At 45.9% G+C, this 16,387-nt stretch overlaps 1 protein-coding gene and 1 long non-coding RNA gene across 4 annotated transcripts in view; both read left to right on the top strand.

The window, feature by feature from the left end:
- The window catches only part of LOC132593242 (uncharacterized), a 329,416-nt gene that overhangs the window by 277,430 nt on the left and 35,599 nt on the right, over positions 1-16,387 (top strand). The gene's annotated exons all lie outside the window — the stretch shown is intronic.
- The window catches only part of HNF1B (HNF1 homeobox B), a 62,351-nt gene that overhangs the window by 11,872 nt on the left and 34,092 nt on the right, over positions 1-16,387 (top strand). For 2 of the 3 annotated variants that reach the window (XM_035139220.2, XM_035139219.2), the window contains exons 2-4: positions 4,116-4,315; positions 10,195-10,459; positions 13,667-13,905. In XM_035139220.2, the coding sequence (XP_034995111.2) occupies positions 4,116-4,315; positions 10,195-10,459; positions 13,667-13,905 (704 nt within the window). The remainder of the gene's footprint in view (positions 1-4,115; positions 4,316-10,194; positions 10,460-13,666; positions 13,906-16,387) is intronic. The other variant, XM_035139222.2, reaches the window with a different exon arrangement.

Genomic DNA, 16,387 nt, shown 5'->3' with positions numbered 1-16,387 from the left:
GTAATGACAGTTCTTGTGACTTGACTAAATTGTGTGCTCTCATGGCTCATAAAGCAGATGACCAAAAGAGACCAGTCTTCAGTGCATAATTAAAAAGCAAACAGAAGTTTGCCGTTTGAAGGCCACCCAGAGATGCAACTTCCTGGTCCATTGGGGTGGGGGTGGGGGTCCAACAGGCAAAATCCAGGTGCTTTGCAGTTGGTTGCCATCTTTCCTTGGGGGTGGGGGGCAAGGGGGTGGCTGCACAAACAATAGTGGGCGAGGGAGTGTCTCTGCAGTTTCATTTGTCCCCTAAGAGTGAAAGAAGTGAGATCTGCAACAGAATATTGCAGTGTGGCTATTTTGTAGGTCTGCAAGCCTTGGCATTCCCCCAAGCCGACAGGCACCTTGCCTTTTGTTGCACAGGTGGTGCCATTTTGGCTACATAAATCCACACTCAATGAGTGTGCTGTTAGTAAATATAGGATGCTATTTTATTTCAGTCTCCATAACCTATATTCATATTAGAGCAGCGGTTCCTTCCTCTTTTTTTACCTGCACGGGCCATTTGAAAATTGCTTAGGGTCTCTTGGTGGGTTTTTCTGTGTCTTCTGTTGATTGCCGTTCGCTGTGTTTGATGTTGAATGATTTTCAGTTCTATTCTTATTGCTTCTTTTGTTGCAAAACACAATAGAAGACATAAAAGAAGCAATAAAAATGCCATTAAAAATCAGTATAAATATTGAATGCAATAGATTCCAAAACACACACACACACACACACATCCCGGCTTTAAAATCTGTACATTGCTTTTGTGCTCATTACTATACAGTGGTGCCTTGCTAGACGAATTTAATTCGTTCCACGGGTCTTTTCTTATAATGAAAAATTCGTCTAGCGAATCCCATAGGAATGCATTGAATTTTTTTTTAATTCCCCCCCCCATAGGAACGCATTCATTAAATTTCAATGCATTCCTATGGGAAACCGCGATTCGCTAGATGAATTTTTCGTAAAAGGAATTCGTCTAGCAAGGCAACCTCTGCTCGAAAAATCCTTTCGTTAAACGGAAATTTCGTTAAGCAGGGCATTCATTAAGCGAGGCACCACTGTATATATATTTTAAAATCATCTGACTGCTTTATATTCTCATCTTAACGTTTTCCTTTTAATCTGTCTTACTGTGATTGCTTAACTTTTTTGCAAGCTGACCTGGGAGGGGCACGAGGGCCGCTTTTCTTCGTGGGCAGCTTTCCAGGGGCCACATGCCCGTAGTGGAGAGAGGCCAGAGGAAAATGTTGGTGGAGCCAGAAACAAAAGTGGGCAGAGCAAGAGAGATGTGCCTTTTACCTTTGTGGAATAGCCAACATTCCAACTACGAATAAACCAGGTGTTCCTACCCATGCACAACCACTCACTTCTCTCATCCGGGCAAGGAGGAGATATTATCATAGTTCAAGAACAGATTCCAGCTAAACAAAACACCCAAAGTGGGCCAGTGGCTGGCAGGGGCTGCAGAGACTCCTACGTGTCTGATAAAGAGAACTGGAAGCCCATTTCCAGCCTCTGAGCCAGGGGCTCCTCTCCGCTGGCTCAAATAAATATCCAGGAGCAGTGAAGAGGTAGACCTCCGCAGAGGAAACACAACCTGAATCACGATGTCTTCTGCCATCCATTGAAGGTTCAGTCCTCTCCCCTGGTGCAGTTTTGGATGCAGAAGACCCAGAGAGTCCCCGCCCCAAGTGCTCCAGGGTTTCCAGTGTCAGGGCAAAGTTTCCCTCCTGTGCAAACAAAAGATCAATCCCATGGCCTGGAAGAGGCTTTTGCAATGAGGTCCCTGTTTGCTTTAAAGGGAGCCTTTGTACCTGGAGAAGAGGCTGGCATTAGGGAGCCTAGTTCAGGCCCGCCCACAGGCCCTCTGTGTACCGAGTGAGGAGCACAAAATAATAAGCACATATCCATCCCATGAGAACTTATTTTGCCACCTAGGGCAGGAGCGGTGACAGATGCTGCTGGACTATGGCTGTCATAATCACTGGTCCTGCTAGCTGGGGTTGAAGGTAGCCCAACACCTGGAAGACCCATCCTTGATTTAGGGAGTATGGGCATATGTTTCATGACATATACAGTGGTACCTCGGTTTACGACGACGATCCGTTCCGGGGAGCCGGTTGCTCCCCAAGTCCGCCGCTCGCCAAAGGCACGCTTCTGATAGAGTTTGTCACTAACCAACTGAGTTAGTATCTCACTCTACCAGGGAGTGCATCTCTTTTGCGATCTCTTTTCTTGCCTTGTGTACCCAGAGTTATTGGATGAAAGTCAGGCCCTTTGCTGAGTCACAGAAACATACGATAGCTATATGCACGAGGTCAGGAAGACACACCGATCCTCCAGCAAACATTGGAAGTTGCCCAATCACAGGCGGCTCGCGGGTTTGTGGTTTCGGATAAGTTTTGTCGCAGAGTTTACCTTCCCTGCTCTCCCGCCCTCAGCGTCTCAGCCATCTTCACAACAAGGGTAGGCAAATAAAAACCCCACAACATCCTCCCAAGATATATGCCAATAATTTATTCTCCTGGATTATATTTTTTTAAAAAAACACACCCTGGCTCTCTGGATTAACAAAATCTATTTTAACTATATCTGCACTCACATACAAAGGGGATTCTGCCCAGCCAGGCATTGCAGAAATACCAACTTCTTCCTCCAAAATCTGCCCTTTCCCTCAATGCCCCCCCTCCCTGTTTCATATCTGTTAAGGGTTACTTGAGATCGGGGGTGGGTGTGGGTTGTGGGTACATTTTACAATATGTTTTTGACCCAATAATTGAGCATTTGTGGTGGATTTATCCTGTTTTCGTTGGTGCCGTGGGGCTTCCCTAGTGGTACATCCCATTATTGCTCTCTGGAAGGGGTAAAGGTAAAGGGGCCCCTGACCATCAGGTCCAGTCGCGGACGACTTTGGGGTTGCGGTGCTCATCTCGCTTTACTGGCTGAGGGAGCCGGCATATAGTTTCTGGGTCATGTGGCCAGCATGACTAAGCCACTTCTGGTGAACCAGAGCAGTGCACGGAAACGCCGTTTACGTTCCCGCCAGAGCGGTACCTATTTATCTACTTGCACTTTGACGTGCTTTCGAACTGCTAGGTTAGCAGGAGTCCAAATGTTCTAGAGACCTGTAATTTGGTCCAAGAGTAACTCAACACACTCTGGTGATTTTTTAAAAAAAATCAGGAAGGTAGAGGCAATTTCTACATTTCTCCCTCAAAATTGAAGGCATGAAGTTTTACCTCACATTGGAGGCCAGCCCTTGAGAGCAGAGCAAACGCGAGGCCATCACATCTGAGGTGAAATTTCAGGCTGTGAGTGTTCTGTGTCTTCTTCACACACCTGAGTCAGCCTTGGAGTGATTTCCAGTTAGAACCAGTAATGTGTATCTAGAATTTCCCAGAGTAGCTGTAAAAGTCAAAACACAAATAACTTTGTGTACGTGTTTGTGGGTTTCTTGGCTTATTTGAAGACCTGAGTCTATGAATGGCTAATTCTGTCCTGCATCATGGCTTCTAGTCAGCTTCTGACCGGCCCTGCCATTAGGCATTGTGAAGTGGCTTGCCTAGGGCAGATGGTTTGGGTGACATGAAAGGGCAGCAAATCGTTATTTAATTTGTTGTTGTTGTTGTTGTTGTTGTTGTTGTTGTTGTTGTTGCATTTTTCCTGAGAGGAATGGGGAACTCTCTGCAATGCAGGAATTTCAACTACAGCATTCATGACAGATGGCCATCCTATCCCTGCTTATAAACCTCCAAGGAAGGAGAGTCTTCAACCTCCTGAGGGAGTCCGTTCCACTGTCAAACAGCTCTTTGCCCTGGGTGCCTTTGTTGGGGGCGGTGGTAACCATGCCATTTTGCCAATCAGCCTCAGGCGGCAAATATTTTAGAGCCACCCTGGGTTGAGTCATCAGATAAATTTTAAACAAATTTCTCTCCAAATCTACTTTCCCCTCAAGGGAAAAAGCATAACTCCCCGCCCTACCTTTTGATCCTGAACACTCCAAACATTTTATATGCCTAAAACTGTTTCTTCTAGTGCCTTCTACAGAGTGGTGGTTAACTGTCATTCCCCCCCCCCTTTCTTAGCGAGGACCCTTGGCGAGCGGCGAAAATGATCAAGGGTTACATGCAGCAACACAACATCCCCCAGAGGGAGGTGGTGGATGTCACTGGACTGAATCAGTCCCATCTCTCACAACATCTCAACAAGGGGACGCCCATGAAAACACAGAAGCGGGCGGCTCTCTACACGTGGTACGTCCGGAAGCAGAGGGAGATTCTCCGGCGTAAGTACATATTTTTTTTTGCATGTTGTTGTGTGTGTTTGTGGGCATGCGTCCACATTGTGTAACTTGACAAGAGAGTGGGTTCCAGCTGGCAACCTGTTGACATGCACTTGCCATGAGAAGGAAGGATGTTCTGTGTTGGCTGTGCTCCACCTCCACTGCCTGAGGCAATATGCCTTTGAATTCAAGTTGCTGGGAACCCCAAGTGAGGAGAATAGTGTTGTTGCACTCAGGTCTAGTTGGCCACTGTGAGAACAGGATGCTGGACTGGATGGGCCTGATCCAGCAGGACTCTTCTTCTGTTAACCCCAGCCAATGTAGCCAGTAACCAGGGATTATGGCAGGCATCCCCAAACTTTGGCCCTCCAGATGTTTTGGACTACAATTCCCATCACCCCTGACCACTGGTCCTGTTAGCTAGGGATCATGGGAGTTGTAGGCCAAAACATCTGGAGGGCTGCAGTTTGGGGATGCCTGGATTATGGGGTTTTTATTCCAGCAACATCTGGAGGGCTATAGGGTCCCAATCTGCAGCATCTCCAGGCAATATTAGGAAATATACTAGCACATTTGCAAAGCTAAGCAAGGCTCGGTATCGTTTCATATTGGAGGGCCATGTGTTGAGATTCCCACATTGCAGGGGTTTGGATTAAGATGACCCTCTGTCTCCTTTCCAACTCTACAATCCTATGATTCTAAGTAGACCAGGGGTAGACAGTATTGATTATAGATCCCATCATCCCTGACCATTGGCCATGTTGGATCGTGCCGTCGAGAGTTGTAGTTAGTCCAAAACATCTGGACTATACCATGATGGCTAACCCTTGGCATGGATGATAGTGAACTAGACCATGGGTAGGCAAACTAAGGCTGGATCTGGCCCAATTGCCTTCTAAATCTGGCCCATGGATGGTCCGGGAATCAGTGTGTCTTCTTTACATGAGTTGAATGTGTGCTTTTATTTAAAATGCATCTCTGGGTTATTTGTGGGGCATAGGAATTTGTTCACCCCCCCAAAAAAAAACTGGCCCCCCACAAGGTCTGAGGGACAGTAGACTGGCCCCCTGCTGAAAAAGTTTGCTGACCCCTGAGCTAGACAGACCATTGGTCTGACTCAGTATTGAGGCAGCTTTCTGGGCAACCCTTCCATTTCAGGGGATGGGGGACCTGTGGCACCCACCACATGTTATTAGACTACAACTCCCATCAACCCCCAGCTAGCATGGCCCATATGTGAAGGGAGTTTTAGTCCCAACAATATTTGGAAAACCACACTTCATCCTGCTCCACCGTGATTTGCTGACGAAGGACAAAAGCATCTGAGTGCTCTATCATTGAGCTTCACCTACCCTGTTGATCAGGGAGCTGAGGCTAAGATAATCTTGTTAACACTTATCTGGGCATTAGCCCCGTTGAGATCAGCGGGCTGTTTATAGGATTGTGCCACATATTCTGTCACCTCCCATCTGGAAAGTTGGGTTTATGTCATCTCTGCTTCCTCCCAAATCCCATATACAAACTTCTTGTTTTGTTTTGTTGTGTGGCATTGTGGCACCTTCCAGGCTTGTCTACAGAGACCTGAGTAAATTTAAATAGGCTATTGTGTCAAAATGCAGCACGATCTCCTTGGGGAGGACAATGTCATGCGGACAGAGTGATCCAATTACGGTAGCTGCTTGCGTTCTGACACATCCAAAGATAAACTGGTTGACTTTTGTTTTGCTTTCTTTTGTTTTATGGCACAAGGTTTAAGCAGGGCACAAGATACCAAGGAGGTATTGCACAGTATAATTATCACTGTTTTTGATGAATAGATCTGAGGTAGATCAGAGCTTCTCAGTTAGCCAACACGTATAAGATTCTTGCCCCACCCTAAAAAAAACCCACCTCTTTTCTTTTTATCTTGGGAAAACTTCTGAGCATTTAAACAGCCACACAAAAGGCAGAAATATAGCAGCTCAGGTTTTCAATATGCAGGAAAAATTTCTCATGTGCTATTAAAGCAGGGGTCAGCAAACTTTTTCAGCAGGGGGCCGGTCTACTGTCCCTCAGACCTTGTGGGGGGCCGGACTATATTTTGAAAAAAAATATGAACGAATTCCTATGCCCCACAAATAACCCAGAGATGCATTTTAAATAAAAGGACACATTCTACTCATGTTAAAACATACTGATTCCTGGGCCATCCGCGGGCCAGATTTAGAAGGCGATTGGGCCGCATCCGGCCCCCGGGGCTTAGTTTGGGAACCCCTGTATTAAAGCCTACATGGAAGAGAAAGAGAGTTTGTCCACACGAGACCAAAATGTGAACGTCATTCCAGAGTCTTCCTGGACCCTTCCCCTTTTTAAATGCAAGATTTTTGAATCCTGGCTGTTTCAAAATTCCCAAAGATGAAAAAGGCCCACATTTAAAGCGGGGAGAGATCTGGGAAAATGCTGGGATGGGGAGGATATCATATCGATGTCCCTAAATTAATGGGGAAACAGGCTGGTATAAATCCACATTTTTCTCTGGTGTATGCAAGCCCAGAGAGAGAAAACGTCAACCTTACAGGCCATTCAAACTCAAAACTTGATTAGGGTGTTGGTAGGCCAAGGGGCTTAGACCAACCTCTCTAGAGACCTAGAACCATACAGAGTTGGACAGGACCTTGGAAGTCATTCAAGTGCAACTCCCCGATTCATACGATCTTCAGTGTAGGATTCTGTGGTGGCCTTGACTGGTGGCCCATTTAGCGTCTGCTCAAACACCATGGCTTGCTGATGGCTTATAACCATGGTTTGTTACACCTCTGAGCCCAAGCCTTGAATAAGCATGGCTTGTTGGGGCAGTCACCTCAAATGCTTGTCAAGAGCAGCTGGAAAACAGAAAGCTCTGGCGAAACACACCTTGGTTTGTTTGCTCATCTGTGAGACAACTCAGTTTGTTTGAACCAACTGGTAAAACAAAACCCATGACTTCACATTATGTTATGAATGCAGCTGCAGTTTGTTGTAGCTTTTGGTTAGTTTGTGCCTTCTCCTGCTATTGCGGGTAACAGGCAGCCAGCCAGTCATACCCTAAACCGGGACAATGCTTCCCACCTCCTGCTTTTCTGCCCTTTTCACAGTCAGTCAGTATTCTGTGCTCACTTCTCCCGCTGCAAATCTTTTGTACTTGTGCAAACCTTGGGTTCTTCCAAGTCGGCTGATGCCTCTCTCTCCTGCATGGATTTTGGCTACATAAGGACCCATATTTGGGGTCCACAGCAATTTAAACTGGTTCGATACTGCATTAAATGTCTAGTGCAGATGGGACCTAAGGGTACACACAGAGCCATCTTAAGCATGCCCGGCGCCCTGGCGCGCTGGATCCCTCCAGCACCCCCCCGCCCGTTTCCCAGTGCGGCGGGCGAGCGCCGCGCGCAGGGGGGCTGCCGCGGGCGCAGCTGCACAGCGCCACCCAGCCTGCCGTAGGGCCGGCCCTGGGCCGGGGGTGCTGCCCGCCCCCTGTTGCGACGCCCCTGCGTGCGGCGGAGGCAGCCCCAGGCCAGCACGCTTCCGGAGAGCGGCCTGAAGCCGCTGAACAGCGGAGGCGTGCCTGGGGCAGCCTCAGCCGCGCCTCTCAGCGGGCGCCGTGGCGCCCCTGGTGGCCTGGCGCCCCGCACCACCGGGAGCGGGCCTAGAGCCGGCCCTGGGTACACAGAATTATAGCATGAAGCTAGGGCCCATCCAGGGCTTGTCTGAGACCTGGGGCGACAGGGAGGCATGGGGTGTTCTTGGCATGACAGCATAAGTCTGGCATAGCCCTTCAAGGCCCGGGGCAAGTACAGTGGTAACTCTACTTATTACGAATGTTTCTACTTACGAATGGAGCTCTGTCCGCCATCTTGGATGCGGTTTAGATAGGATTTTTTCTACTTACGAATTTTTAGATAGGGTTGCTTCGACTTACGGATTTTTTCTCCCAATGCATTCCTATGGGATTTGACTTACACATTTTTTCGACTTACGAATGTGCGTTTGGAATGTATTAAATTTGTAAGTAGAGGTACCACTGTATACCCAGTTGCCCCTTCTGCATGGGCTTGTCCCTGACCACTGACTCTACTGAATGGGCTGATGGGAGATGGACCATGAACATCTGGAGGGCTACATATGTTCCCCACCCCTGACATAAAGGGCTTAACTTGAGATCATCTGCCCACTTCTTACACACAAGCACGGGCTTGGTAGTCAAATTCAAGGGCCCTCCTCTGAATCTTATGCAACTTTTGGATTGAGAGAGGGCATTCAGCATAGATTGAGAGAGGGCACAGCTGGTGGTCCCAGATGTAGGATTCCCTCCCCAGGGAGGTTTGCCTGGCACCAAATCTAATGTGTTTTTAAATTTTCCTAGCATATTGATTAAGTCGGTTTTATTGGCTCAGCCAGATTTTATTACTCTGCTCTTCTATGTCTCTTGTGTTGAAATTTTCATACTCTTGTTTGCTTGTTTAGCTTTTTGCTTTCTATTTTGCCATGGCTAATAGCTAAGAAAATACAGTTATTACCTATAAACAATTTTGCCATGGCTGATAGCTAAGAAAATACAGTTATTGCCTACAAACAATGGGTATTTATTGTATGCCTTTTATTATTATTATTATTATTATTATTATTATTATTATTATTATTATTATTCAGCTGCCAGGGGGATTTTTTTAAATGGAAGGGCAGGGAATTCTCTAAATGCAATAAGTGAACAAATAAACAATAAGCAGACTGGAGCCTTTTTGAACTATTTGTCCCTCGCTAGATTGAAGTTTAAACATTTCAGCATTGCTTGTCTTGGGGTGGAAGAACTATAGGTCGAGCCTAGGCCTTTGAACGTGGACTGCCACTGAGCAGTTTTCAAGGGTAAAATACCTGGTGGGAGGGGAGGCTACCTTTTCTTTTAGCTGGGATCATCTCAGTGTGAACTTTGAGTGGAAGAAAAACAGCTTTGGGGGGTAAATCCCAAGAAGGGTTAAGCATTCATGGATATACATGGGGCAGGTAAGGGGGCAGTCCCCGACCTGATGAAACATAACCCCCAGATTCCCAGTTTTCATTTTAAAAAATAATATGTTTCTAGCATTTGCACCTATGAGGTAAAATGTAGAGGCACTGTTCTCCCCATTTTTTTGGTCAGAAACTAGCGTGCTCACCACTTCAGTCGTTTACTAAAGCCCCCCCACTCTGTAGCCACAATGTCTCCAGTTTTGAGACACAGAAATATTCCTGCAGATTGCTCCCATCTGCTGCTTCTCTGCTTGAAAGCAGGTTCCCAACCCACCAATTCACTGCAGCATGTTCAAAGAAATGGGCCCATCATGTGCCTTTCTTAGCTGGAAAGAGGTTTTTAAAAGCTCGATGTGTTTCCTTAATCACACAATCTGTACAAAATGGAGGATCGTTAATTGTTGTAGTGGGAAGCAATTGCTGTCCCTTGGGGCAAATAAGATCTCCAGAGGGGTTTTCCCCTGCTCTCCCCACACTTAACCTAGCAGTTCAAAAGCACGTGCCTCTTGCGCCAGGAGGAATAGCCTAGGTCAGGGGAATAGCCAACGGTGGTGCCCTCCAGGAGTGGATGGGCTCCAGCTCCCATCATTCCTGTCCACTGGGGCTGATGGGAGTTGTAGTCCAATAACATTCAGAGGTTGCCAAGCCAACAACTTTTTTTCAGTCCGGGTTTTCACTGTTTGAATTATGGCAACCCTAATGTTAAGGCTACCCTTGGCCCCAGAGCAATCATAGGAGAAGCTTGATCAGACTGGCTGACTTCCATGAAGTGAAGTGAACTCTTGTGCAATGAAGGTTTTCTTGTTGAGTGGCGGCGGCTATAGGCCCGATCAAAATCTGCTCCTTTCTCTTTTCAGAATTCAACCAGACAGTCCAGGGTTCGGGAAATATGACAGACAAAAGCAGTCAAGATCAGCTGCTGTTTCTCTTTCCAGAATTCAACCAGCAAAGCCAGGGGGTGGGGCAGCTGGACGACCCCTGCGCCGAAACGCCCAGCAAGAAGATGAGGCGGAACCGGTTCAAGTGGGGCCCCGCTTCGCAGCAGATCTTGTACCAGGCCTATGATCGGCAAAAGAATCCCAGCAAGGAGGAAAGGGAGGCCCTGGTTGAGGAGTGCAACAGGTAAACAGAAATAAGGGGGTATATCTGTCCTCCCTTTCCGTTGCGTCACATGGATTTGCATTCATCAAAGCGAGGTTCAATGTGTTTCCATCTAATGCAGGCATCCCCAAACTGCAGCCCTCCAGATGTTTTGGCCTACAACTCCCATGATCCCTAGCTAACAGGACCAGTGGTTTGGGAAGATGGGAATTGTAGTCCAAAACATCTGGAGGGCCGAAGTTTGGGGAATGTATTGAGCCACAGGTTCTCCAAAGGCCAAGTTTCCATTTTATGTGCTTGCGATAATAAATCAATAGAATCCCTTTACCATATAATGGTTTAATTGCCCCCTGCACACTGTTGCTCGGACCAGCGTTCTAAATCCAATAATTTTTGGAGATGGCAGATAAACCATCTGAGTCCCATTTAGCATGTGTGCTTCAAGACAATGACCCGCACACAGAACATTGCAGGTAGCAAGATTTCTGATTTCAGTTCTTTCTCACAAAAGGCGAACTGGAATGCTCCACAATTATTGACATTTTAACACATTATTTGATTTATTATCAGTATTCATATGTGATATTTAAAGATTGCGCCCCCTATATGTGGTGGTGTAATCATTTTATAGTCACATTTTATTTATGTATCAGAAATGTGTATGTGCATTTTATGTTATTGATCCATTTTTATTTCTGTGGGCTTATAGCCGAAATAAAGATATCTATCTATCTAAATAAGGGGGTGAAATAAGTGCCCATCAGAACACCTAAAACTTAAACCCTGCACAAAAGACAAAGGCGTCTTCCCCCCTGTCTTGCTTCTAATTAGTTGTTGGCAGAGGGCAAAGCCTGCATTGTTTTCGTTAACCCCCATTGTGTGAAGTGTCTGGCACGTCCTGTGTCAAAAGAAAAAGAACCTGGTATTCTCACCATCTAGCATAAGTCAACAACGGAGATTGGGTAAGGCTTGCAGGAGTTTGAGACTCAGCCCTCCACCAAGTTAAATTCAGTCCCCGAGGAGGTTTATTAGCGACGGACCCCCAAATTAGGGACCCCCTCCAAACCTGTGCCAAATGTGGGGTTTTCACTGCAAAACATTGGCACCAGTTTGGAGGGGATCCAAAACTGTGTTCTTCGTAGTTAATGGGGCCTCCGCAAGGGATGTATAATGGCCCCTGGTTTTGTAGGCGGCTGAAAGCAAAATATAATCTGGTTATTCTCATTGGGATTTCCAAGCCGCTCTTCACAAAAATGGCCCCAGGGCAGATTATGACAATATAAAAAATACAATATTGAAACTGAGCTCCTAGTGTTGAGTTGAGCAACTTTTCCCAGTCCAACGGCAATATTTCATTGAGGGCAACATTTTGTGATGTGCAACCAGTCACTACTGAAGACTGGGCAGAGCAATGGTATGATCCCTACATTTTAAAGCAGGTTATATTTCAGCCATGCAAAAGGCAAAGGTTTGTATACCCACACCCTTTTAGGGGAGGGGGGGGGGCTAGAAAGCCCCAGAAGCATTCATAGGCATGTGTTTATGCGTTTTAAAAAGATGTGCTGGAAAGGGTTCATGGTGAATAACAAAGCTTTACATCACTATTATATGCCTGGAGCAGTTTCAGAAATATTTTGAATGTATTTTTGTACTTTCGTTTCATCTGCACAAGTTCCCATGTAGCCTTTTCAAAGTTGATGATGGTAAATATGATGATTTAAGCAAACAAATATTTATTTACCGTATTTCGTAAGATTTATACAGCGCTTGGCTGCAAAAAAAAAAAAAAAAAAACCACCCCACAACACCTAAAAGCATTTTGCAAAAAGATAAAACCAGGAAATCAAGGAAAATTTACAACCACACTTCAAAACATAAAAAGTTCAATTGCTAAAAACAAATGAAACTTCAACCTTCTAAGCATCCGGGTAAACTTGTGTAAACAAGAAAGTTTTTAGCAGGCGCTAGAAAGAGTCCTGTAAAGATGCCTCCTTGATCTCAACAAGCAGGCAAATTTAATTTTGTCTTAAATTAAAAACACCAACCTGTTATAGTACTAATTTTATCCAGAGTCTCTCTTTTCTGTAATAGCATGGCTTAAAAGGAAGGCCATGTATTATTATACAAGCATGCTAATTTCCTTCCACAGGAAACCTACCAGAATGTCCCACCTTGGAGGCTGATGGATCTCTATGGATTCCTGAGAGCCCTTTGTGAAGTGGAGGGTGGTCCATTTGGGAGAACTGCCCCACCAACCCCAGTCTGCCCTCAGCTAGCCCCCAACTTTTCTGCCCCCTTACTAATCATCAGGCATGGGGTTGAGACTGGCTGTCATCTTCCTCCTCCTCAGTCTCAGTGTCGCCCTTGTATAACTCAGCAGGGAGGAGGATGGAGACAAAACTAGAATTGGTCCCCTCTGCCTGTCCAATGGGCTCCAGCCAGTACTGCCTTGGATCATTTTTGCTTAGTTCAGCTGGTGTTCCTGTTGATTGCTCTGAGGGGTAGAGAAGATGGCCCAGGCGATGCGGTTGATAGAAGCAAAATACCATCTCCTTCTGTGCAAAGCTTGTCTTTCACCTTGGGTTTTCGGTTCCCTTAAGTCCCTACTGAGTGTGGCCAGTGGTCAGGAATGATGGGACTTTCGTTTATTTAAGTGGCAAAATTTATATACCCATTGACTGTAAATCAAAATTCTAAGCCATTTATTTTTTAAAAAAAAGTCAAGAAAAGACTAAAGTTGAAAATGTGAGTGTGTGTGCACGCGCAATCCTAAATATAAGTAAAATCAAGAGTTAAGCTAAAAGCAGATTAAAGCACATTCCAGCTTTTACATAGGTTTTCCTGAACAAAAACGTTTTTAGCAGGTGCCGGAAGTAGTACAGCAAAGGTGAATAAGTTAAGTGTTAAGTTCTGAACACCAGTGGAATCTGTCACCCTTAGAAGCCTATCCCATAATAAATTCATTAAGTCTTTAAGGCACTTCGACTGCTGGAGACAGTATGCTTCTGGATGTCAGTTTGCTGCAAACCACAGGAAGGACGGATCCTGTTGTGCTCAGGTCCTGCTTGTGGGCTCCCCAGAGGCATTTGGTTGGCCACTGTGAGAACAGGATGCCTAACTAGGTGGACCACTGGCCTGATCCAGCAGTGCCAGGATAGCTCTGGTTGCCTACCGAAGGCTTTTATTGCAAGCTTTTCCAATGAGCTCTCTTTATTCTTCTCCTCCTAGGGCAGAATGCCACCAGCGGGGCGTGTCCCCCTCTAAGGCACATGGACTGGGTTCGAATTTGGTGACAGAAGTCCGGGTCTACAACTGGTTTGCGAACCGGAGGAAAGAGGAGGCTTTTCGTCAGAAGCTGGCTATGGATGCTTACAGCACAGGCCAACCTCACAGCATGAACCTTTTGCTCTCCCACAATTCCCCCCATCATGCGCAACCCAGCTCTTCCCCACCAAGCAAAATGCCAGGTAAGGAAATGCGGGGAGAGAGGATTATGAGAATTATGTGTTTCCCTAGCAAACACTGTTATAAGCACTTGCGGTGTTTGCTGTTTATAGTACATTTCAGAGTAAATGACGACTTAACAAAGTGACATAACCAGAAGTAGTTCACTGCCTGCAAGAAGCTTACAATTGAAAACAGACAACGGGGAACTCAGTAATAGAGACGGTTTGTTATACCAACATTTACGAAATCTCGTAAGTGCTGGTCTTGTGTTGCTGGGAATTCCAGGTGAGCAAGAGAGCTGTTGCATCCGGGTTTTGTTTGCTGTTTGCTGGCCACTGTGAGAACAGAGTGCGGGACAGATCTATGGCATGTCCACTTTTGGAAGACTGAGCACAGTTTTGAAAAGGTTCAGAAAGGGGCAACCAAGATGAGGAACCCCTATGGGGAGAAAGGTTACGGCATTTGGGCTTTTTTAGTTTAGAGAAGAGGCGAGTCGGAGGCAGTGTAACTGAGGTGTATAAAACTTTTCATGGTATGAGAAAAGTGAATATAGAGAAATAATAATAATAATAATAATAATAAATAAATAAATAAATATATAAATATTTCAGCTTCCAACAGAAAAAATGAAATAATATAATCTGTTAAACATTAAAAGCCTCCCTAAACAGAGCTGCCTTCAGATGTCTTCTAAAAATCTGGTAGCTGTTTTTCTCTTTGACATCTGATGGGAGGGCGTTCCACAGGGCGGGCGCCACCACCGAGAAGGCCCTCTGCCTGGTTCCCTGCAACTTGGCTTCTCGCAACGAGGGAACCGCCAGAAGGCCCTTGGTACTGGACCTCAGTGTCCGGGCAGAACGATGGGGGTGGAGACTCTCTCCTTTTCTCAAAATACTAGAAATTTGCACCACCCAATGAAGTTAAATGCTAGATGGACAAAATAAATACTTATTTACACAGTGCAGAGTTTGCTCCAAACAGATGTAGTGATAGTCACCAATTTGGATGGCTTTAAAACAGGATTAGACAAATTGATGGAGGATAAGGCTGCCACCAATGGCTGCTAGCCACGGGGGGGGGGGGCTATGTGCTGCCTCCACTGTCAAGAGGCAGTGTCCCTCGGAACAACAGTTTTTTTAAAACCTTCCTGATGCCATCATGGGCACAAATTACCATGGATGCACAATAAAAACGGGGACACCCAGAGGGGAACTTTCACTGCCTGTCTCATGCTCTCTCCCATCTGTGTTTATAGGAAGTCTTTGGTCATTTTATAACTTGTTGGGTGGACCAGAGGGTTGTCACAAAAGCAAAGCAGGATAATGGGGAGGGACGAGAGTTGGGGAAGCAGGCACATTTAAATTGGGAGAGTTTGGAAAGGGACAAGGCTAGAAGAGAGTGGTGCTTAATTGGGGGAGGTGGGGGGAGGCTATCTCAAGTGACTGAGTGGTGTAGAGCGAGGAGCATTGTTGGGCAGAACAATCCCCATTGTTCTTGTACCTGTAATCTACACACCAAAGTCAGCGAGCTCAAGAGGCAAACAACAGAAATCAGCTTTCTGACAAGCGTTAGGGTTGTGTTGGGGTCAGTGTGGGGTCACTAGCTCTTTTCTTTTGGGTCTCTGCTGCTGGTTCCTTAAACAATGCAGCATCCTCAATCTCTATCACTCTCTCTCCCCCCCCCCTTCTAAAGGAATGGGAGGAGGGAGACAACTAATGTAATCCCACCCAGTTGCAGCATGGAAGGCGCAGAACTTCTACCGGTATCCAGCATTGCTGGTTACAAACAGGGAACTGATAAATGGCACCTTTTGAGTCATCTTTTATGATGGAAGCCCTCAAAATCTTGCATCACACTTAGGAACAGCAACGGTGCTAGAGTGCAACCAGACTTTCTGTTTTCTGGTTGGGATTGAATCACATGCCAGCACATTCAGGTTGTATGATTAAAGGTGATTTGGTACTCCTGCGCAGCACAGCTACTTGCCCCCTCCCTCCCAAAAAAAAAAAAGACCCCCCCTCACTGGATTTTATGTGGGGAGGAAAATTATGGGATCTTCCACTGGGAAAGTGTGGGATAATGACTGCTTCATGCAATGTTGTCTAACCCCTCCACCCACCAATCAGAATAAGTTCTCACTAAATACTTAAATAATGTTTTTGTTTAAGGAGGCTTTTCCTGATGGCTGACCCAGTTGTTTATAAGATATCAATTATATATCTGCATAAATATTCTTCTTTGGTTTTTAGAATTTGTCAGAACGATACCATTGTTGTGAGAATGTTACATTTTGGGGGGTCTGGGTCTGTTTTCATCTTACACAGTGCTTTGATAGCTATGAAGCAATCTTTGAATAATGTTGGTTGCATGATCCACATAATGCATTCAAAGCACATAGCTTCCACCATAAAAAGGAAGCCCGGGATCTGTCATTCGATAAGGTTGCCGGGAGTTTTAACTCTGGGAGGGGCAGGCTACAGTTCCCAGGATTCATTTAAAGCA

Source organism: Zootoca vivipara, chromosome 15 (assembly GCF_963506605.1).
Source record: "Zootoca vivipara chromosome 15, rZooViv1.1, whole genome shotgun sequence".
Taxonomy (NCBI): domain Eukaryota; kingdom Metazoa; phylum Chordata; class Lepidosauria; order Squamata; family Lacertidae; genus Zootoca; species Zootoca vivipara.
Note: the sequence above shows the minus strand (reverse complement) of the source record. Positions and strands in the feature narration are given on the sequence as shown.